The sequence below is a fragment of the Procambarus clarkii genome, chromosome 1 (genome assembly GCF_040958095.1).
Source record: "Procambarus clarkii isolate CNS0578487 chromosome 1, FALCON_Pclarkii_2.0, whole genome shotgun sequence".
NCBI classification, from domain to species: domain Eukaryota; kingdom Metazoa; phylum Arthropoda; class Malacostraca; order Decapoda; family Cambaridae; genus Procambarus; species Procambarus clarkii.
In genome coordinates, this window is record NC_091150.1 from 21,497,722 (window position 1) to 21,516,974 (window position 19,253).

Genomic DNA, 19,253 nt, shown 5'->3' on the forward strand with positions numbered 1-19,253 from the left:
CTCTTGGTTACTAATGCTCATTTTACAACCTTTGTCATCCACAAGTTCTCTTTCTTGTTTTTCTTCTTTTTGGCACATATTTTTGACTGAGTTCCATGATGACACTGTTTAAATTTTGCCATGATGCTTCCATGTCATGTTCACCCATCAGCTCCCTTCGAGAGATGGTTTGCAGTCCCTCTCTCATTCCTTGATAGTCACCTCGCTGTAATCTAGAAATTCCTCACATTTGACATCTATGTGGGTTTCTATATTCGTAGTCCATTTTCAAATATAGTAAGATCAAAGATGAAAGGGTACATTGTAGCAAGGTTTTATATCAACCAATAACGTCAATAACGACAGAGGTGATTACACTGGTAATGTTGTGTCTTGAGTACAAATATTGGGGAAGTGGGTAGTACAAGTTGTGGTGTGAGTTTGAAGCGCACATTAGAAAAGTATGTGGAGGAAATTAGGTACTCTTTAGTTTTATTTTTGAATAAGGTATATGTTGGAAAAATTTTTGTGATTTGAAATTTTATGTGATTTCTATCAGGATAATATGTGATACATTAGACGAGGGCATTAGTCGATGGAGTTCAACCTACCTGGGACCATGAGCCAAAACCTGGGGCCAGATTCACGAAAGTACTTACGCAAGCACTTACGAACCTGTACATCTTTTCTCAATCTTTGGCGGCTTTGTTTACAGTTATTAAACAGTTAATGAGCTCGGAAGCACCAGGAGGCTGTTTATAACAATAACAACAGTTGATTGGCAAGTTTTCATGCTTGTAAACTGTTTAATAAATGTAACCAAAGCCGTCAAAGATTGAGAAAAGATGTACAAGATCGTAAGTACTTGCGTAAGTGCTTTCGTGAATCTGGCCCCTGGCCCCCTCAAAGAGGCACAGGGAGCATTGACCCCTGGAAAACCTCCCCTGTGGTTGGAGGTTTTCCTTATCTGCCATCGACCGGGGTTAGGCACCTAGAAAGGTAGATATGACAAAATAAACTCCACATGACAAAAATATTACAACTAAATATCAACAAGAAAGGCACAACTCCCTCCAGTCCCAAGGAAACAAGCAAACGTCACACTCCACCGCCGCGTCGCTCGTCCACTTAGCGCTCCTCCTCCCCGGCTACCTAGCACTTAGCACTCCTCCCCGGCTACCTAGCACTTAGCACTCCTCCTCCCCGGCTACCTAGCACTTAGCGCTCCTCCCTGGCTACCTAGCACTTAGCACTCCTCCTCCCCGGCTACCTAGCACTTAGCGCTCCTCCTCCCCGGCTACCTAGCACTTAGCACTCCTCCTCCCCGGCTACCTAGCACTTAGCACTCCTCCTACCCGGCTACCTAGCACTCCAGTTCATTTACTAATGTATTCCTCTAGTTGTATTAACCTAGTTGTGCTTGTGGGGGTTGAGCTCTACTCTTTCAACCCCCCCTCTCAACTGTCAATCAATCAACTGTTATTAACTACTAACCATTTTTTTTTACCACACCCCCCCCCCCCCCAGGAAGCAGCCCATATCAGCTGTCCAACTCCCAGATACCTATTCACTGTTAGGTAATAGGAGCATCAGGGTGAAAGAAACTCTTCCCATTTAGTTTCTGCCATCACCAGGATCGAACCCCGAACCCTAGTTCGTTCGAATCTAGACTCGTTCGGGTTCGTTCGAACCTGAACGAGTCCAGAGCGCTGTAAGCTAATCTATCAGGCCCCCTAATGTACTCACCTATTTGTACTCACCTATGTAATGTGGTCCGGTGCGGATGTCTTCTCTGGCCTCGATTTCCAAAGGTAGTGTTTTGCCTTCAGGGGGACCTCTGAAGTGTTGTTGTGTGTGGTGGCCATGTGTCCTCGAGAGTACTAGGGCTGCATGCGCTTAGGGGCATCCGTCCCTAAGCCCCTGTGAGTACTGCCCTCACATGTTAGGGTTCTCTTCCCTGGGCATTTGGTAACCATTTCTGTAAGGGTTAGGTTAGGTTAGGTTAGGTTAGGTTAGGTTAGGGTTCTCTTCCCTGGGCATTTGGTAACCATTTCTGTAAGGGTTAGGTTAGGTTAGGTTAGGTTAGGTTAGGGTTCTCTTCCCTGGGCATTTGGTAACCATTTCTGTAAGGGTTAGGTTAGGTTAGGTTAGGTTAGGTTAGGTTAGGTTAGGTTAGGGTTCTCTTCCCTGGGCATTTGGTAACCATTTCTGTAAGGGTTAGGTTAGGTTAGGTTAGGTTAGGTTAGGGTTCTCTTCCCTGGGCATTTGGTAACCATTTCTGTAAGGGTTAGGTTAGGTTAGGTTAGGTTAGGTTAGGTTAGGTTAGGTTAGGGTTCTCTTCCCTGGGCATTTGGTAACCATTTCTGTAAGGGTTAGGTTAGGTTAGGTTAGGTTAGGTTAGGGTTCTCTTCCCTGGGCATTTGGTAACCATTTCTGTAAGGGTTAGGTTAGGTTAGGTTAGGTTAGGTTAGGGTTCTCTTCCCTGGGCATTTGGTAACCATTTCTGTAAGGGTTTGCTGCTTGGCATTACCACACCCTTGGGGCCAGCTGGGGTTTTAGGCCTTTGTTTAGCCTTGGGTAGGGAGTGGTATCGTGCTGGTTGGGGCATCAAGGTATTGTGTGGTCTGCCTAGCTACGAGGCGGCTGGTTCCTCTTTCCTCTGGAGATATACTTGTTGCGTTTTTTACTCTTGTTTTTCTTGCTTGGTGGGGTTCTGGCTGGTGTGGGTACTTGCTTGGTGGGGTTCTGGCTGGTGTGGGTACTTGCTTGGTGGGGTTCTGGCTGGTGTGGGTACTTGCTTGGTGGGGTTCTGGCTGGTGTGGGTACTTGCTTGGTGGGGTTCTGGCTGGTGTGGGTACTTGCTTGGTGGGGTTCTGGCTGGTGTGGGTACTTGCTTGGTGGGGTTCTGGCTGGTGTGGGTACTTGCTTGGTGGGGTTCTGGCTGGTGTGGGTACTTGCTTGGTGGGGTTCTGGCTGGTGTGGGTACTTGCTTGGTGGGGTTCTGGCTGGTGTGGGTACTTGCTTGGTGGGGTTCTGGCTGGTGTGGGTACTTGCTTGGTGGGGTTCTGGCTGGTGTGGGTACTTGCTTGGTGGGGTTCTGGCTGGTGTGGGTACTTGCTTGGTGGGTTCTGGCTGGTGTGGGTACTTGCTTGGTGGGTTCTGGCTGGTGTGGGTACTTGCTTGGTGGGTTCTGGCTGGTGTGGGTACTTGCTTGGTGGGGTTCTGGCTGGTGTGGGTACTTGCTTGGTGGGTTCTGGCTGGTGTGGGTACTTGCTTGGTGGGTTCTGGCTGGTGTGGGTACTTGCTTGGTGGGTTCTGGCTGGTGTGGGTACTTGCTTGGTGGGGTTCTGGCTGGTGTGGGTACTTGCTTGGTGGGGTTCTGGCTGGTGTGGGTACTTGCTTGGTGGGTTCTGGCTGGTGTGGGTACTTGCTTGGTGGGTTCTGGCTGGTGTGGGTACTTGCTTGGTGGGTTCTGGCTGGTGTGGGTACTTGTTTGGTGGGGTTCTGGCTGGTGTGGGTACTTGCTTGGTGGGTTCTGGCTGGTGTGGGTACTTGCTTGGTGGGGTTCTGGCTGGTGTGGGTACTTGCTTGGTGGGTTCTGGCTGGTGTGGGTACTTGCTTGGTGGGGTTCTGGCTGGTGTGGGTACTTGCTTGGTGGGGTTCTGGCTGGTGTGGGTACTTGCTTGGTGGGGTTCTGGCTGGTGTGGGTACTTGCTTGGTGGGGTTCTGGCTGGTGTGGGTACTTGCTTGGTGGGGTTCTGGCTGGTGTGGGTACTTGCTTGGTGGGGTTCTGGCTGGTGTGGGTACTTGCTTGGTGGGGTTCTGGCTGGTGTGGGTACTTGCTTGGTGGGGTTCTGGCTGGTGTGGGTACTTGCTTGGTGGGGTTCTGGCTGGTGTGGGTACTTGCTTGGTGGGGTTCTGGCTGGTGTGGGTACTTGCTTGGTGGGGTTCTGGCTGGTGTGGGTACTTGCTTGGTGGGGTTCTGGCTGGTGTGGGTACTTGCTTGGTGGGGTTCTGGCTGGTGTGGGTACTTGCTTGGTGGGTTCTGGCTGGTGTGGGTACTTGCTTGGTGGGGTTCTGGCTGGTGTGGGTACTTGCTTGGTGGGGTTCTGGCTGGTGTGGGTACTTGCTTGGTGGGGTTCTGGCTGGTGTGGGTACTTGCTTGGTGGGGTTCTGGCTGGTGTGGGTACTTGCTTGGTGGGGTTCTGGCTGGTGTGGGTACTTGCTTGGTGGGGTTCTGGCTGGTGTGGGTACTTGCTTGGTGGGGTTCTGGCTGGTGTGGGTACTTGCTTGGTGGGGTTCTGGCTGGTGTGGGTACTTGCTTGGTGGGGTTCTGGCTGGTGTGGGTACTTGCTTGGTGGGGTTCTGGCTGGTGTGGGTACTTGCTTGGTGGGGTTCTGGCTGGTGTGGGTACTTGCTTGGTGGGGTTCTGGCTGGTGTGGGTACTTGCTTGGTGGGGTTCTGGCTGGTGTGGGTACTTGCTTGGTGGGTTCTGGCTGGTGTGGGTACTTGCTTGGTGGGGTTCTGGCTGGTGTGGGTAGAGCTCCACTTCTAATATTTTGGTGGCCCTCTGCTAGGCCCACGTGATGGTGCATGTTGCAGGGGGTTTCAGTGTTATAATCTCCCCCTTGTTAACTTTGGGTCTTTACCGGTTAGCAACACCTTGCCCAGTTTTCCCGCAGCAGTCAGCCTACGGGCTGTGGAAAACCCTGTCGGTGGACCTATGGATGCGTCTTCCGAGTTCCAGCCAGCCTTGGGAGGGTTGGAAGGTTGCTGCGTGTCCTTGTCTCAGGGGTGACAGTCACCTCTTTTCCCTCAGTCATGCTTCCTGTTAGGTCAACGATACCTTTGACCCCAGAGTCATGCGAGTCATGTTCTTTACTTGTTCTCCAGTACTATTCTGATGGCATTGCTGTTATGGTACAGGCAGCATCCGCGTTGCATGCTAGATTCACGTTACTGCAATGAGCTAGGTTGGTCTCCCACACGGATGCCCCGTGGCTGCCCTGCTTTGATTATAGGGACCCGAACCTAGGGGGGCATTAGTCGCTTCGACCTTCGTTCAGTCCGTGCTCCCTGGTCCTTCCCTTGTTGTTCACCCTGCCCCCCCCCCCCCCACCTTTCCTTGCTTCTGGCTCCTAAACATCTGAGGGTTTCGGAGTCGGGGGCAGGGTTTAGTTGGTAATGAGACTCTGGCAGCTTCGGGGGCTGCCCCATTCTGGTTGAGGATGGAGGCCTTTGAGCTGGTTCCTCATTCCAAGGCATCTGGGTCCTTCTTTCCTTCTTTTCAGCCTTTCCCTGGGACTCTGCCTTTTCTTCAGGGGTAAAGGGTATGGAGGACTGCTCTGCCCTGGGTCCCAGCTTGGGGAATCCCGGGGTGGAGAGGAGTCGACCTGGAGGTCTTGGGCCCCCTTTATTTATTTATTTATTTATATACAAGAAGGTACATTGGGTTAGAGAGAATACATAGCATAGTATTTACAATCTTGTAAAGCCACTAGTACGCGCAGCGTTTCGGGCAGGTCCTTAATCTAACAGATAATTTTAAGTAGGTAAATTCTAGCAGAATTAATAAAATGATAACAGATACATTGCAAGAAGAAAAAATGAGATGAGAGAGAATAGTAAGTATATTAAAGCACATTGGTATATTAAAGCTCTGATTGATTACATTGACAACTTGATTGGTAATTTAAACTAGATTAACAGACACCATACAGCAGATTGATAGCACATATAAGAAGACAGCAATGATCACAATGGTAAAGATGTTCGGACTGGGTACATAAAGATTTGGAGATTGGGTAGCAATAGATACAGTGCAGTTTTAAAGCAAAAGGTAAAAAACTATGCAGATGAAATTAGGTACTTTTTAGTTTTGTTTTTGAATGACGCAAAAGTTGGACAGCTTTTCAATTCATTAGGGAGTGAGTTCCATAGACTGGGTCCCTTTATTTGCATAGAGTGTTTACACAGAATAAGTTTGACTCTGGGGATATCAAAGAGATATTATTTCTGGTATTTATTCCTTTGACCCCGCTTGGGTGTTGGTGCCCTTTTTGCAGGGCTTGTTGTTGCAAGGAGAGGGGTTTTCTTACCCCCGTTCCCTATATGATTTGGGGTCGAAGTGACTAATGCCCAAGAGTATGATTTGGAGTCGGCTCCTCCCCGGGTTCAATTCTGGGCTCCCTTGGGTTCCTTGGCCCCTTCCTTCCAAAGGTTTTCTGCTGCCTCTCGTACTTGTCTCGATTCTTCCCTAGGGAGGTTCGGAAGGTTCTTGCTGTGCATCTCCTGTGAAACCCGGATTCCGCCTCTGTGATGGATTCGTCCTTATTTAAGTTCGGTTCTTTTCCGTATTGGGTGCGTCTGGAGGTTCCGGAGTCTTCCTGGCTGGCAGACTGCCCATTCTTTTTTTGGGGACGTGGTATGGGTTCTGTCAGACCCACACGCTTGAGTGGTGAGAAACTTCTACAGTTCTGCAGGTTTACCTGGGGGGCGAGTTTAAGCACCTTAATGCTTGCTTGCTTGTTTGCCCCTGTGCTTTCTCAGGATGTTGGCTTTGTGCAGCTGCACATGCAGGTTTCGTCTAGTTGTCGTTCTGTGTCAGACTTGTTGGTTCTCTGGGGTGGCCGTTCTTGGTCTTCTCAGAAGGATCGTGACAGAGCTTGGGGTTCCGCTGGTCGAGGTGGGCCAATTGGTGCCAGCTTCTGAGTCGACATTGCCTTTGGAGCCAGCGTCGTCTGGTTGGCGCAATGATCGCTCTGTTCATCGGCCAGCTTCTCGTAAGGGGCGTCGGCCCTTTTGTGGTTCACTCCACTGACGGGTCGATGCAAACAGAGGCTCACTCTGCTCGTGCTTGGGCCCACAATTTGCGAGCGTTTTCAGTCGTGTCCTCTGGACTATGGTGGCATTGGGCGGCTCCTCTCCACCCCTTCGGGGAGTTCGGGGCTGGCTGGGCAGGCTTCTTCCTCTGCGCTTCATCAGGTCATTTCGGAGTGGGTGCGGTTTTGCATGATCGAAACAACCTTGTCCCTCAGGTGGGTTTCCTGAATGTTTCCAGTGCCAAAACAGGACTGTGTGGATCTGAGGTTCATTCTGGACTTGTCCCATCTGAATCCCTGGATTCCTTGCCCCTCCATTCAGAGTACCACTCTGTCTTGGGTCTGGCTTCATTTGGAGCTGGGTGCCTGGATTGTGTCCTTGGACCTCAAGGACGAGTATTGGCACGTTTCTATTCATCCAGGGTTCAGGGACTGGTTAGGTTTCATGGTGAGGCATCAGGCTTACAGCTTTCATTGCCTTCCTTTTTGCTTGAATCTGGCACCGCTCGCATTTTCATGAGTTTTACCTGGGTCGCGGTGTCGCGTCTGCATCTGCAAGGGGGTTTGGGTCCTGGCCTACCTCAATGACTGGCTGGTGTGGGGTCCCAGTTGTTCTGCTTTTTTGCTTGCCAGGGATGTGGTTCTTTCCCAGCTCACCAGGTTTAGGTTCCTGGTGAACTGGTGGAAGTCCCATCTGGTTCCGTCCCAGGTTTGGACCTGTCTTGGTCTTGTTTGGGGTTTGGAACTCTCGGATCGCTTCCATGTCTCTTCCTCTGGAGGCATTGTTGCAGCTGCTGTCCTGCCTTTGGCTGTTTTGGGGGGGTCCTGGGTCACTCAGCAGTTGCTTGAGCAGCTGTTCGGGAGTTTGAACTTCGCCCTGATGGTCTACACGGTGGGTCAGGTTTGGCTTTGGCATCTGTTCTGGTTCCTTCAGGGACGCCCCTTGTGCTTCTCTCGCGATCGCTGGGTTCGTATTCTCTGGGGACTTGAGTTGGTTGCTGTGTTGCCGGTTTCCTCTTCAGGTTTTTTTGAGTTCATTACCTTGGCACCTAACCGAGTCCTCGCTCGATGTGTTCACTGACATTTCTCAGCTCAGGCTTTGTGACCAGTACTCACCAGGTCAGCCAGGGCTGATGAGGTACATCTTTCTGTCGGCCTTACTGCGTGGTGTGGGAGTTCTCGACTGTTTGGCTGTCGCTTTGGAGGGTTCAGGTTGCTCGGGGTTTGACCATTCGGACTGTTCAGTGATGGTTCATTACCTGAACCACAGTGGTTCCGTTTGGTCATTTCCTCTTTGGGTCTGATTGTTTCGAGTGACTCGTCTGTTGTCTTCTCGAGGTTTGGCTCTCCATGCGGTTCATATCCGGGGAGTGTCCAACGTCCTGGTGGATGGCCTGTCACGGTTCATTCCCCTATCCACAGAATGGATGGTTGATGCCAACTCTTTCTGATGGCTCTACCAGACATACAGACTCCCGGACGTGGACCTTTTCATATTCGTGTGGTCTCGGCATCTCCCAATCTACATGGCGCCCTTTCCCAACCGTGATGCTGTCGCTGTAGACCTGTTTCGGCAGAACTGGTTGAGGTGGGGTTACCTGTACCTCTTCTCCCCTAGTCCGGCTGTTGCTTCGGGTACTGGCTCGGTTGGAGTCCTACCAAGGGAGAGTAGTCCTCGTGGGCCTCTTGGTGGCTGACCCAGCCTTGGTTCCAGGCACTGCTTGCTGGGTGTGTGAACCCGGGACATTTTCCACGGCTCCATCTCTTCCAGCAGGTTGGACTGGTCAGGTACATGGCTGGTTTGGTCTTCTCCACTCATCGTGTCTGGTCTTTTCGAGGCGGGGTTTATCACAGTGTGTATGGTGATCAGGTGGCTTCATTGATGGTGTCCCACCTGAGAGCTTCAACTATGCGACAATATGAAGTTTCCTGGTGTTCTTTCCGACATTTTCTCTCTCTTCGTAGGTTATCTTCTGTTTCTGATCGGGTTGTCTAGTCCTTTCTACCTTGGCTTTTTCAGGACCGTCATTTGATGCCTAATACTGTCACCTTGTATCGTGCAGCATTGGCGGAGCCACTCCAGCTTGTGTTTGGGGTGAATGTCACTTCTGCTCTGTTCTGTAAGCTTTCTCGTGCTTTGTTTTACCTCCGGCATGCTCATGCGCTGCCTGCGGTGTCCTGGTCTTTGGACAGGATGCTCTCCTATCTTTCCTCTCCTTGGTTTGTGGTGGCCCCTTTGGTTCAAGATTGTTTTTTCAAGGCTCTATTTCTGTTGGCACTGGCCTCAGGGGGGTCGGGTCGGTGAGTTTCATGCTCTCCTCCAGCACAGGGATTTCTGCTCTTTTTTGTTCCTGGTGGTCGGTTTGTTCGGTTGCAGCCTTCTTCTTTTCTGGCAAAGAACGAGACTGCTGCTTTCCAGGGAGGTCATTGATGCTTGGTTGGTCAGGCCAGGGGTGCATCATGTGTTGTGTCTGGTTGCGACTCTTCGCTGTTATCTGCGCACTTCCACTTCAATGGCTGGGGATGCGCTTTGGGTTGATCCGGTTTTCCTCGTTCCCTGTTCCAGGGCTTGGGTCTCCCAGGTCATCCGCAGGGTTATTATCCTCATGCCCATAACATTAGGAAGTTTGGTACATTGGCTGCCGTGTTTGGCAACATGTCCTGGGCTGATATTTGGGCACAGGGATTTTGGAGGTCGAAAAGGATACTAGCCGCCCGTTATTTTGTTAATGTTCCTACTCCTGGACGTTCCCGTGTTGCTTTGGGTTGTAGGTTACAACCAGTAGTCTCGACTTCGCGTTGAGGAGTGTGTGGCAGCCTCCTCCCGGGTAAGTCCCTCAATTTTCCTTATCTTTGGTTATACACATCCAGGGAGCCATAAGGACTTTCCACACGAAACTAGCATTAAATGTAATGAAATGCCATTTTCTGGGTGAGCCCTGGAGGCTCCCTGGCAACCCTCCCTCCCTCCGGTCAGCAGTTTTTTGCGTTGTTGATGCTTAACTTCTGAACTGGTGTTCTAGGTAGCCGGCACGGGGAGTGCTGCGTGGACGAACGACGCGACAGTGGAGTGTAACGTTTGCTCGTTTCCTTGGGATTGGAGGGAATTCTGATTCTCTTTTCGATTTTTAGTTGCAATTTTCTTACCATGTGGGGTTTATTTTCTTATCCCTACCTTTCTGGGTGCCTAACCTTGGTCGATGGCAGATAAGGGAAACCCCCCAACCACAGGGGGATGGGGTTTCCAGGGGCATTGCTCCCTGCACCTCTCTGAGAGGGGCCAGGTTCTGGCTCTTGGTCCCCGGTAGGCTGAACTCCATAGATTAATGCCCCAGTCTAATGTACCACATATTAGCCCAATAGCTCCACGGAATCTCCGGGGCTCACCCAGAAAATGGCATTTCATTTCATTCAATGCTGGTTTTTTACATTTTTGCAAAGCCACTGACACACAGCATTTCCTGCAGGTCCTTAATCTAACTTATTTATTTATTTATTTATTTATGCATATACAAGAATGTACATAAGGAATGTGAGGATACAATTATGGTAATTACAGTCTTGTAAAGCCACTAGCACGCGCAGCGTTTCGGGCAGATTAATCGCAGGTTCATCAGGTAAGATGAAAAGGTACATTGTAGCAAGGTTTTATATTGACAAATAACTACAATATAAATTGGCAGGGGTGATTACGCTAGTAAAGATGTCTCTTGAATACTAATACATGTATTGGGGAAGTGGGTAGTGCAAGATACAGTGTGAGTTTGAAGCACAAGGTGATGAAACTATGAGGATGAAGTTAAGTACGTTTGGGTTTACTTTTGAATAGGGACAATTGAATAGGCTGGACAATTTTTTAATTCATTGGGGAGTGAGTTCCATAGACTGGGTCCTTTTATTTGTATGGAGTGTTTGAACAGATATAGTTTCTGGTGATATCAGAGATGTATTTCTTTCTGGTGTGGTGTTCATGGGCTCTATTACACCTATCAAGGAAAAGTTTCAGATCAAGATTACTATTCAGGAACAATGTTTTGTACATGTATAGAGCACATGAGAATGTATGGAGTGAGTGTATGATTACCTGATTTTACCTGATTTCTATTTTCCTTCAAGCAGACACGTGTGTTATTGAACTTATCCTTTCTGAAGGGTTTTGTTGTTGTTTTGGGTTGACCTCTGGTCCCCTGAGCTTCCCTTGCCTCAGAGAGACCCAGATTTTGATCCTGGTTCATGGTAGGCTTTGGTGGGTCTCCTCTGCCTGGTTCAATTTCCTTAGGCTTGGTAGGACCAGTAGGACCAGGTCCTACTACAGGACCCCTCAGTAGCTTAACGGAAGCTACTGAGAGGCTAACCAGAAAATGACATTTCATTACATTCTATGATAAATTTTGTCTCTATCCTGAGGTACGATGGCCTGTGGACAACCTCTCTTGCTTGACTACAGTCGAACATATTATTGTGTAAATAACATTTTAAGTCAGATGTGTAATAATTTCATGGAATTCAAAATATATGCACTTTGTTTGAACAGATACCTTCCACATCAACCCTCAGCTCCACCTGATCCTGAGTGACATGGAGGAGGTGGTTATCTCCCTTAACCAACATTCTGTCATGGAACCCAAGGTAAATTCATAGAATAGCTTTTACTTATTAAAGGATATCCATATACTCGATAGCAAATTTGTTAGTGAGACAATGGGTAGCTGAATATATTTAAGAAATAACAACAAACTTTGCTGTAACCCTTCAACTGCATGTTACAATCAGAGATGTGCTCACCATTACTCCATCAGCTGTACATCACAATCAAGGTGCATTAAAGTATACCTTTCTTAATGTTCATACATCATAATAATATTATTATCTTTCATCTCCATATTGGATGCTTATGAGATTCTAGAGTCTTCCTGACTAGCAGGCGATCATCCTTTGGGACTTGACATGGTTTTCGTTATTGCTGTATGTTCAAGTGGTGTGTGGTGGCGACTGTGTTTAAGGTGTTTTTGTAGTGTCCATCTTTTGGGCCGCTCCATGAATGCCTGTTGGCTCCCGGCGTTCATGGGATGTGAGCTTGGTGCAGCTCTATGCCCAAGTGCCTTTGCTGTTAGTGACCTTTATGTTGGAGGACTTTTGTGCTCGCTCACACTTGGCCTTGGTCATGCAATTTCTGGACCTTGTGGAACTCCCTTTTTCATGGCTCCATATGGTAAGCAGAGCCAAGGGCTTCATTGAGGCTGTTGGCTCTGGGTCTTGTGTGGGTGTTTTGGTGTCCGCAGTGGCTTTGTCCAAGCTGTATGCTCGCATGCTCCAGGATTCAGTAGCCGCATTCTCCACTTCCCACCTTGAGTGTTTACAGTCTGTGTTAGCCCAGTCTTTAGATTCAGCTTCGTCTTTGGCCATCTTGTCCACCTCCCCCATTTTCACCTCTCCTCTTTCCTGTGAGTGTTGTCTAATGCGTCTGCCTCTTGTTTGCCAATTTCCACCTTATTGTGTTTCATGGTTTTTGTTCTTGATCTTGGAGGTGGTCGAGTAAGGTTTGACTTTTGCCTGCTCTATGTCAAGGTAGGGCCTTGGAGTTTAACTCTTTGTCGCATGTGTTTCCCATGGCCGGTTTGTCTTCTAGTCGTCACTATGCTCGTATTTTGCAGAGGGCTCCTGCTTGTCATGGTTTACGCCGATCGTTTTGCAGTTTTGCATAGTTCCCGCTCTGATGGGGCGGTTGGGGGCAGCTCGCCCAGTTTGCTATCTCTTGGGCCAACGATTTAGTTTTTTTTTTTTTGGGTAGTTTTGCAGTCCTGTGGTGGAGTTGGTTCGTCACTCTTCACTTCTGGGGAGTGGGGCGTTTGGGCAGGCCTCTTCTGCTTGCCTGTGTTGTCATTTCATAGTAGGTTGCTTCTAAAGTGGTCATAATGACCATGTCTCTTCGGCACGTGTCCCGTCTCCTCCCTGTTCTGAAACAGTACTTGGTGGCACTCCGGTTCATCCTTAATCTATCAGTATAGAGCCAGTTCGTGTCTTGCCATGTGCCAGATGACTACTTTAGCCCAGGTTTGTCTTGGATTAAAGGCAGACATCTGGTTTGTTTCACCAGACCTCCAGGATGCAGGCTGGCACATCCATATTTGTCCAGGTTTCAGGCATTATTTAGATTTTATTGTGGGGCATCATGCTTATCACTTTCAGAGTCTTCCCTTTGGTTTGCATCTGGTTCCCCATGTTTTTGCCAGTATGACACTGGTCGTGGTGACGAGTCTTTGTTTGTTGAGGGTTAGTGTTCTGCCCTACCTTGACGACTGGCTAGGTGGGCATTGTTCTTTCTTTCTTGGAACTAGTTCTTTCCCTAGTTTTTAATTGGCACTTAGTGTAGTTACGCATCTTTACTGGATCTTGGTGACCTGTCTGCGTCTGCTCGGGATTCGGCATCTGGCCTACCTTGTCGACTGGCTGGTGTGGGCTCCCAGTCAGTTAGCTTGTCTGCTCGCCAAGGGTGTGGTTCTTTCTAGATTGCCGGGTTCGGATTCCTGGTGATCTGGAGGCCACTCCATCTGGTTCTGTCCTGGGTTCAGACCTGGCTGGGTCTTGTTTAGGACTCTTGGACTGCTTCTTTGTCTTTCCCTCCAGAAGCGTTGCTGCAGCTATGGTCCCATCTTTGGCTGTTTATGAGGGGAAGTCCTGGGTCACTCGGTGGTTGCTCAAGTGGTTGTGCAGGAGTTTGAACTTTACCGTGCTGGTCTGCCCGTAGGGTCAGGTTTGGTTTCGGTGTCTGTTCGGTTCCTTCGGGGACTCCCCTTCCGCCTCTCAATCGTTGGGTTTGTCCACCGAGGATCTTGTGTTGGTGCTGCATCACTGGCTTCCTCTTTGGGGTTCTCGGGGTTTCGTGCCTTGGCGTCTCCCCGAGCTTTCGCTCGATGTGTTCACAGACGGGTCATCTCTCGGCTAGGGCTTTGTGGCCAGTGCTCACCAGGCCGGCCAGGGATGGTGGAGTCTGTCCGTCCGTTGGGCTCACAGCACGGTTCCGGAGTTCGTGGCTGTCTGGTTTGTGCTTTTGGAGGATTCGGGTCACTCGAGGCTATCCCATCCGGCTCCATTCGAAGTGTTTTTCGGTGGTTCATTGCCCGAACCACGGGGATTCTCTTAGGTCCTTGACCTTTGGGGTTGGTCCCTTTGAATGCTTGTGGGCTGGATCCCTGGTGTTTGGCTAGCTGTACATTTCATGTCTGGGGTGTCCTACGTCCTGGCGGACGACCTGTCTCAGTTCATTCCTCTGTTCACAGTTTGGCCAGTCGTCACCAACTCATTTCATAGGCTCTGCAGGACGTACGGACTCCTGGACATGGACATCTTCGCGTCGGTGTGGTCTCGGCATCTCCCATTCTATATGGTGCCCTTACCCGCCTGTGAGGCGTTCACGGTGGATGCCTTCGGCAGAACTGATCGAGGTGGAGTTATCTGTTCCTCTTCTCCCGGTCCAGCTGTAGATGGGTTCTGGCTCGGCTGGAGTCCTTCCCAAGGAGAGTAGTCCTCGTGGTCTCTTGGTGGCCGTCCCAGCTTTGTTTTCAGATGCAGCTTGATAGGTGTCCGAACCCGGGGTGTTTTCCGCGGCTCCAGCTCTTTCGGCAGGTCGGATCGGTCCTGTGTGTGACTGGTTCGGTCTTCTCCTCGACTCTTCGTGTCTGCTCTGCTGACGCAGGTGTATCACCATCTGTATGGTGATCAGGAGACTTAGTTGATGGTGTCCCACCTGCAAGCTTTGTCTCGGCGACAGTATGACGTTTCTATTCGACATTTTCTTGCTCATCATAGGTTGTCTTGTCCTTTCTTGGGTTTTTCAGGACTGTTAATTGATGCTTCTTACTGTCGCCTCGTATTGTGCAGTGCTGGCAGAGCCACTCCGGCTTGCGTTCGAGGTGGACGTCACATCCGCCCTGTTCCATACGCTTCTCGTGTTTTGTTTCACCTTCGTCCTGTTCATGCGCCGCCTGAGCCGTCCTGGTCCTTGATCAGGGTGCCCTTTTATCCTTCCTCTCCTCTGTGGTAGCCCCTTCGTTTCAAGATTGTTTTTCAAAGGCCATACTTTCTTGGCATTGGCCTCTGTAAGTCGGGTCGAGGAGCTTCTGACTCTCCTCTGGCGCAGAGGTTTCTGCTCTTTTGGTACTGGTGGTAGGTTTGTACGCTTGCAGCCTTTCTCCATCCTTCTGGCGATGGTAGAGACGGCTGCTTTCCAGAGGGGTCCTTGGGTTATTGATGCTTCGTTGGTTCAGCCGGGGGTGCGACATGTGTTGTCCGGTTGCGGCCATCGCCGCTACCTGCATGCCGTGGCTGGGGATATGCTCTGGGTTGATCCGGTTCCCCTCGTTCCCTGTTTCAGAGCTCGGGTCTCCCAGGTCGTCCGCAGTTTTCTTAAGTCTACCAGTCTGCGGTCTATCCTTGTGCCCATGCCGTTCGGACGTTTTCAGCTTTTGCTGCCGTGTTTGGTGACGTTTTGAGCTCATTTCGGGTGCAAGGATTAGGGGGTCGCACAGGTTCCTGGCCACCCATTCATTTGTGAACGTGTCTGCTCCTGTGTGTTCTTGTGTTGCCATGGGTCGCAGGTTGCTGCCTGTTGTCTCAACTTCGCGTTGCAGAGTTTGGGGTGGCTGCCTCCCGGGTCAGCCCTTTCTTTTCCTTCTCTTTGGGTATGAAGCTCCAGGGAGCCATAGGGGCTCCCCACAGAAAACCAGCGTTGAATGTAATGAAACGCCATTTTCTGGGTAAGCCTCGAAGGCTCCCTGGCAACCCTCCCTCCCACCGGTCGGCAGATTTTTCTCGTTGGTTGAAGCTTAGCTTCCGAACTGGTGCTAGGCAGCCGGCGCACTGAGGTCCAGGGCCCCCCTCCCGGAGCGGGGAGGGCTGTGCGGACAATCGGCGTGGCAGTAAAGTGTGATGTTTGCTTGTTTGCTTGGGATTGTAGGGAGTTTCTACCTCTCTGTTCAGTTTTTTACCATGTGGGGTTTTTGTCATGCCTACCTTTCTGGGTGCCTAACCCCGGTCGATGGCAGATAAGGAAAACCTCCAATTACGGGAGTTTTCCAGGGCTACTGCTCCCGGAAACCTCTCTGAAGGAGCCAGGTTCTGGCGCTGGTCCCTGGTAGGTCTGAACTCCATGGCTAATGTCCCGGTCTAATATAACAGACATTAGCCCGATAAGCTCCAGGGAGTCTCTGGGGCTCACCCAGAAAATGATGTTTCATTACATTCAATGCTGGTTATTTAGTGCAGTACATAGAATGAAAAATAAGTTATTCAGTTACTTTTAATAGTCGGGTACAAAGTTCTGTATTTCACATGCTAGACATATACCGATCTGTCCCTTTATCCACAAGTTAAATATACAGTTCTCTGTCACTTGGGTTATCATTAATTAAACTATTTTATATGTTCTGTAGTTCATCTGATAAACAATTTGAAATTTCTTCTTTTTGCAGGTGATTGGTTTCACAGCCTATCCTCTCTCCAAAAGTGGTCTTGACTCGATTAGTAAAGCTTTCTTCAAAAAGAATAAATCACTCGTCAACTCACAGTACACTAACAGTAGACAAGTAAGTTATTTTTTTTTTTATTTTACCCATTGTTAGATGTTTGCTCTTTGATGGTTTACAAATCATATTTCAGTCAAGAATCACACTGGTGTAAAATTCAAGCATAGAATTAAATAAAATGCCCACAAAGCACAGAGTTTGAAGACCATTCTTGAGCCCTTCCCTAAAGACTCCATGAAACAAACAGTCCAGAAAACTAATGCAGAAAGCTTGGGAACTCTGAACACACCACTCAGAAGCCCTGGGCAAACATCCTGGGAATCAAAGACACACACACACATCTAGGACAAGTGATCAGCAGCACCTGGGAAAATGGCCCAAGACCAGAATAAACATCCCAGAGCCCCAGAGCATCTGCACCACCCATCGAGCCATAAACATAGGGCTCATCAGAAATGGTCATTGAATATGAATATTAAGCCAAGACATGGTAAAGATGAATCAAGAAAATCTTTTTGTCACTGGAAAGAGACTGGACATGACCCCTCAAAGAATTTACCACCACACATACGCTCCTGTCCAACATTTCATGAATGTGGGTACTGAGCAGTGGAGTAAACAGCTGCACAGTACTCAAGGACACCCAAAGAAGGGAAGAAAACCATATGAAACTTCAGGTGTGTTAGGATTAAGGTATTTTGTTAAGTACTACATAGGTTAGGTGCATAATGTTCTGAGCAGATGCTCTTTTGTTTTATAAGCATTGTAAATAGTAAGTCAGGAAACCCCATACCCGGTGACATCATTGTTTGTTGTTGTGGAATTAACGCCATGTGGAGAGCATGTTCACCACATCATTACCAAAGTACATTATTTTACAGAACTGTACCATATCACCCCCCCCCCTCTTTATCCCTGCCCAGAGGCAATTAGGGAAAGGAGGGAAGAAGCAACATGCATCTAGACATCCTGAGTTCTACAACCACCACTCAAATCAGGAAATTGAGAAAGCAATGACCGACTATGACAAAGAAAATGTGGGGGTGATTTTCACTAGAAACAACTTAAGTGGCTGTGATGCTGCACATGTGGAGTCCAAAATTTAATACGTATCTTTATTAACACTTTTGCCACCCTGGCGGACCACCAGCAGCAGTACACCACAAGGTAGGCTGCGCGTTGCCTGTGAGCGGATAACCACACTTCAATGTTTATACTCTTTACAGTTTTCTCACCTCAGCTTTCATGTTACGTCATTCATTTTGGTATCAAATTGTTTGCAATAGAATGCTTTAAAGGGATATATATGCATATAAAGTCAAGTAACATTACCAATAAAATAAAAGTACATTGCCATGTGGAAAAAACCAGTGTTGAAATGCCATTTTCTGGGTGAGACCCGGAGGCTCCTCAAAACTATCTAGGCTGATATGGATATATTAGACTGGCATCAGTCAATGTGCATGGAGTTCTATGCCTACCGGGGACCACGAGCTAAAACCTGGTCCCCTTAGAGAGGCACGAGGAGGAATTGCCTATAGAAAACTTCCATGTGGTTGGAAGCATTCCATGTCTGCCATCGACCGGGTCTGGCACCAAAGCAAACCCCCAATTCTGGTTGAAATATTGCTTCTGAAAACCAAACTAGTGGACAGAACTCCCCAAATTAAAACTAGCAAACTATTATGACATCATCACGTCACTGCGCCGTTGTCTGTGCACTCCCCCAAAGGAGGGGAAAGGGGGAGTCCCAAACCCCTCACGCCAACTACCCACACCTTCAGTTCTCGGCTGATGTGATTGAGGCTTGGTCGTGTGACTCCAACTCCTGTTTCTTGTCTCAGGGCTGTGCCTTGTGTTTAGTACTGTCTTCAGGCTGGTACGTAAGCTGGGAGTAATATTTCACAGGAGAGAAGCTGAAACTGAACCTCGCCAAGGCAAAAAGTTTAAATGAGAGCAGGAATGAAGAAGAAATAAATTCTTTTTTCCTACAAAGCGATAGGGGTAGGCAGACCAGTAAAGTGGTACGTAAAGGCAAACCAACAAAATCAATAGAGAGAGGGGAAGTGAAGAATAAGGAGAGGGGGAACAAGTTCCTGAAGATTGCATACACCAACATAGATGGAGTGAGATCGAAGATACTGGAGTTAAGTGATGTAATACAGCTGCAGACACAAGACATTGTTGCACTCACGGAGACAAAACTTGAAGATGTTATTTTAAATTAGGTCGTATTCCCAAGGGGCTACTCAATTTGGAGACGGGACAGAAAAATTAGGAAAGGCGGTGGCGTTGCTGTGCTGGTGAAAGAACACCTAAAGGTGAAAGAAATAGTGACTGCCAATCCACAAGAAGTTGACATAATAGTACTAGAGATCTGCCATGAGGATGATAAAACTAATGAACATAAATGCATATAGTCCACCGCCAAGCAGCACATGGTCAAAGGAGGAGCTAGATAGTAAGCGCAAAGGTCTTATAACAATAATGAGAGAGATTATAGTGAGAGTGGATAACGATAGATCATGACTGTTGATAGTCGGTGACTTCAACTTGAAATCCATAGACTGGGAAGCATATGAAGCTAAAACAGAAGATTTTTGAACCTGTAGATTTGTAGACCTCATCCTGAAAACATTCTTGTATCAATATGTTAAACAAGCTACGAGGATGAGGGAAGGGGACATTCCCTCCATGCTAGATTTGATATTTACCAGGAAGGAGGAAGAGATATTTGACATTCAGTACCTTCCTCCCTTGGGTAAAAGTGACCATGTCTTTTTGGGAATAAAGTATGCAATGCGTTATAATCTGGAAGAAAATAAGGAGGTTGAAGCAGTTGAAAAAACTGACTTCAGGAGAGGACATTATGGTCACCTTAGAAATTTTTTTAGTGAGTATAATTGGACAGACTTGATGCTAGACAAGA

General features: G+C 48.6%; 1 protein-coding gene across 1 annotated transcript in view; it reads left to right on the plus strand.

The window, feature by feature from the left end:
• CalpC (calpain C) overlaps positions 1-19,253 on the plus strand; it is a 348,733-nt gene that overhangs the window by 269,445 nt on the left and 60,035 nt on the right. The window contains exons 9-10 of the mRNA XM_045733865.2: positions 11,335-11,429; positions 16,271-16,384. Of these exons, the coding sequence (XP_045589821.1) occupies positions 11,335-11,429; positions 16,271-16,384 (209 nt within the window). The remainder of the gene's footprint in view (positions 1-11,334; positions 11,430-16,270; positions 16,385-19,253) is intronic.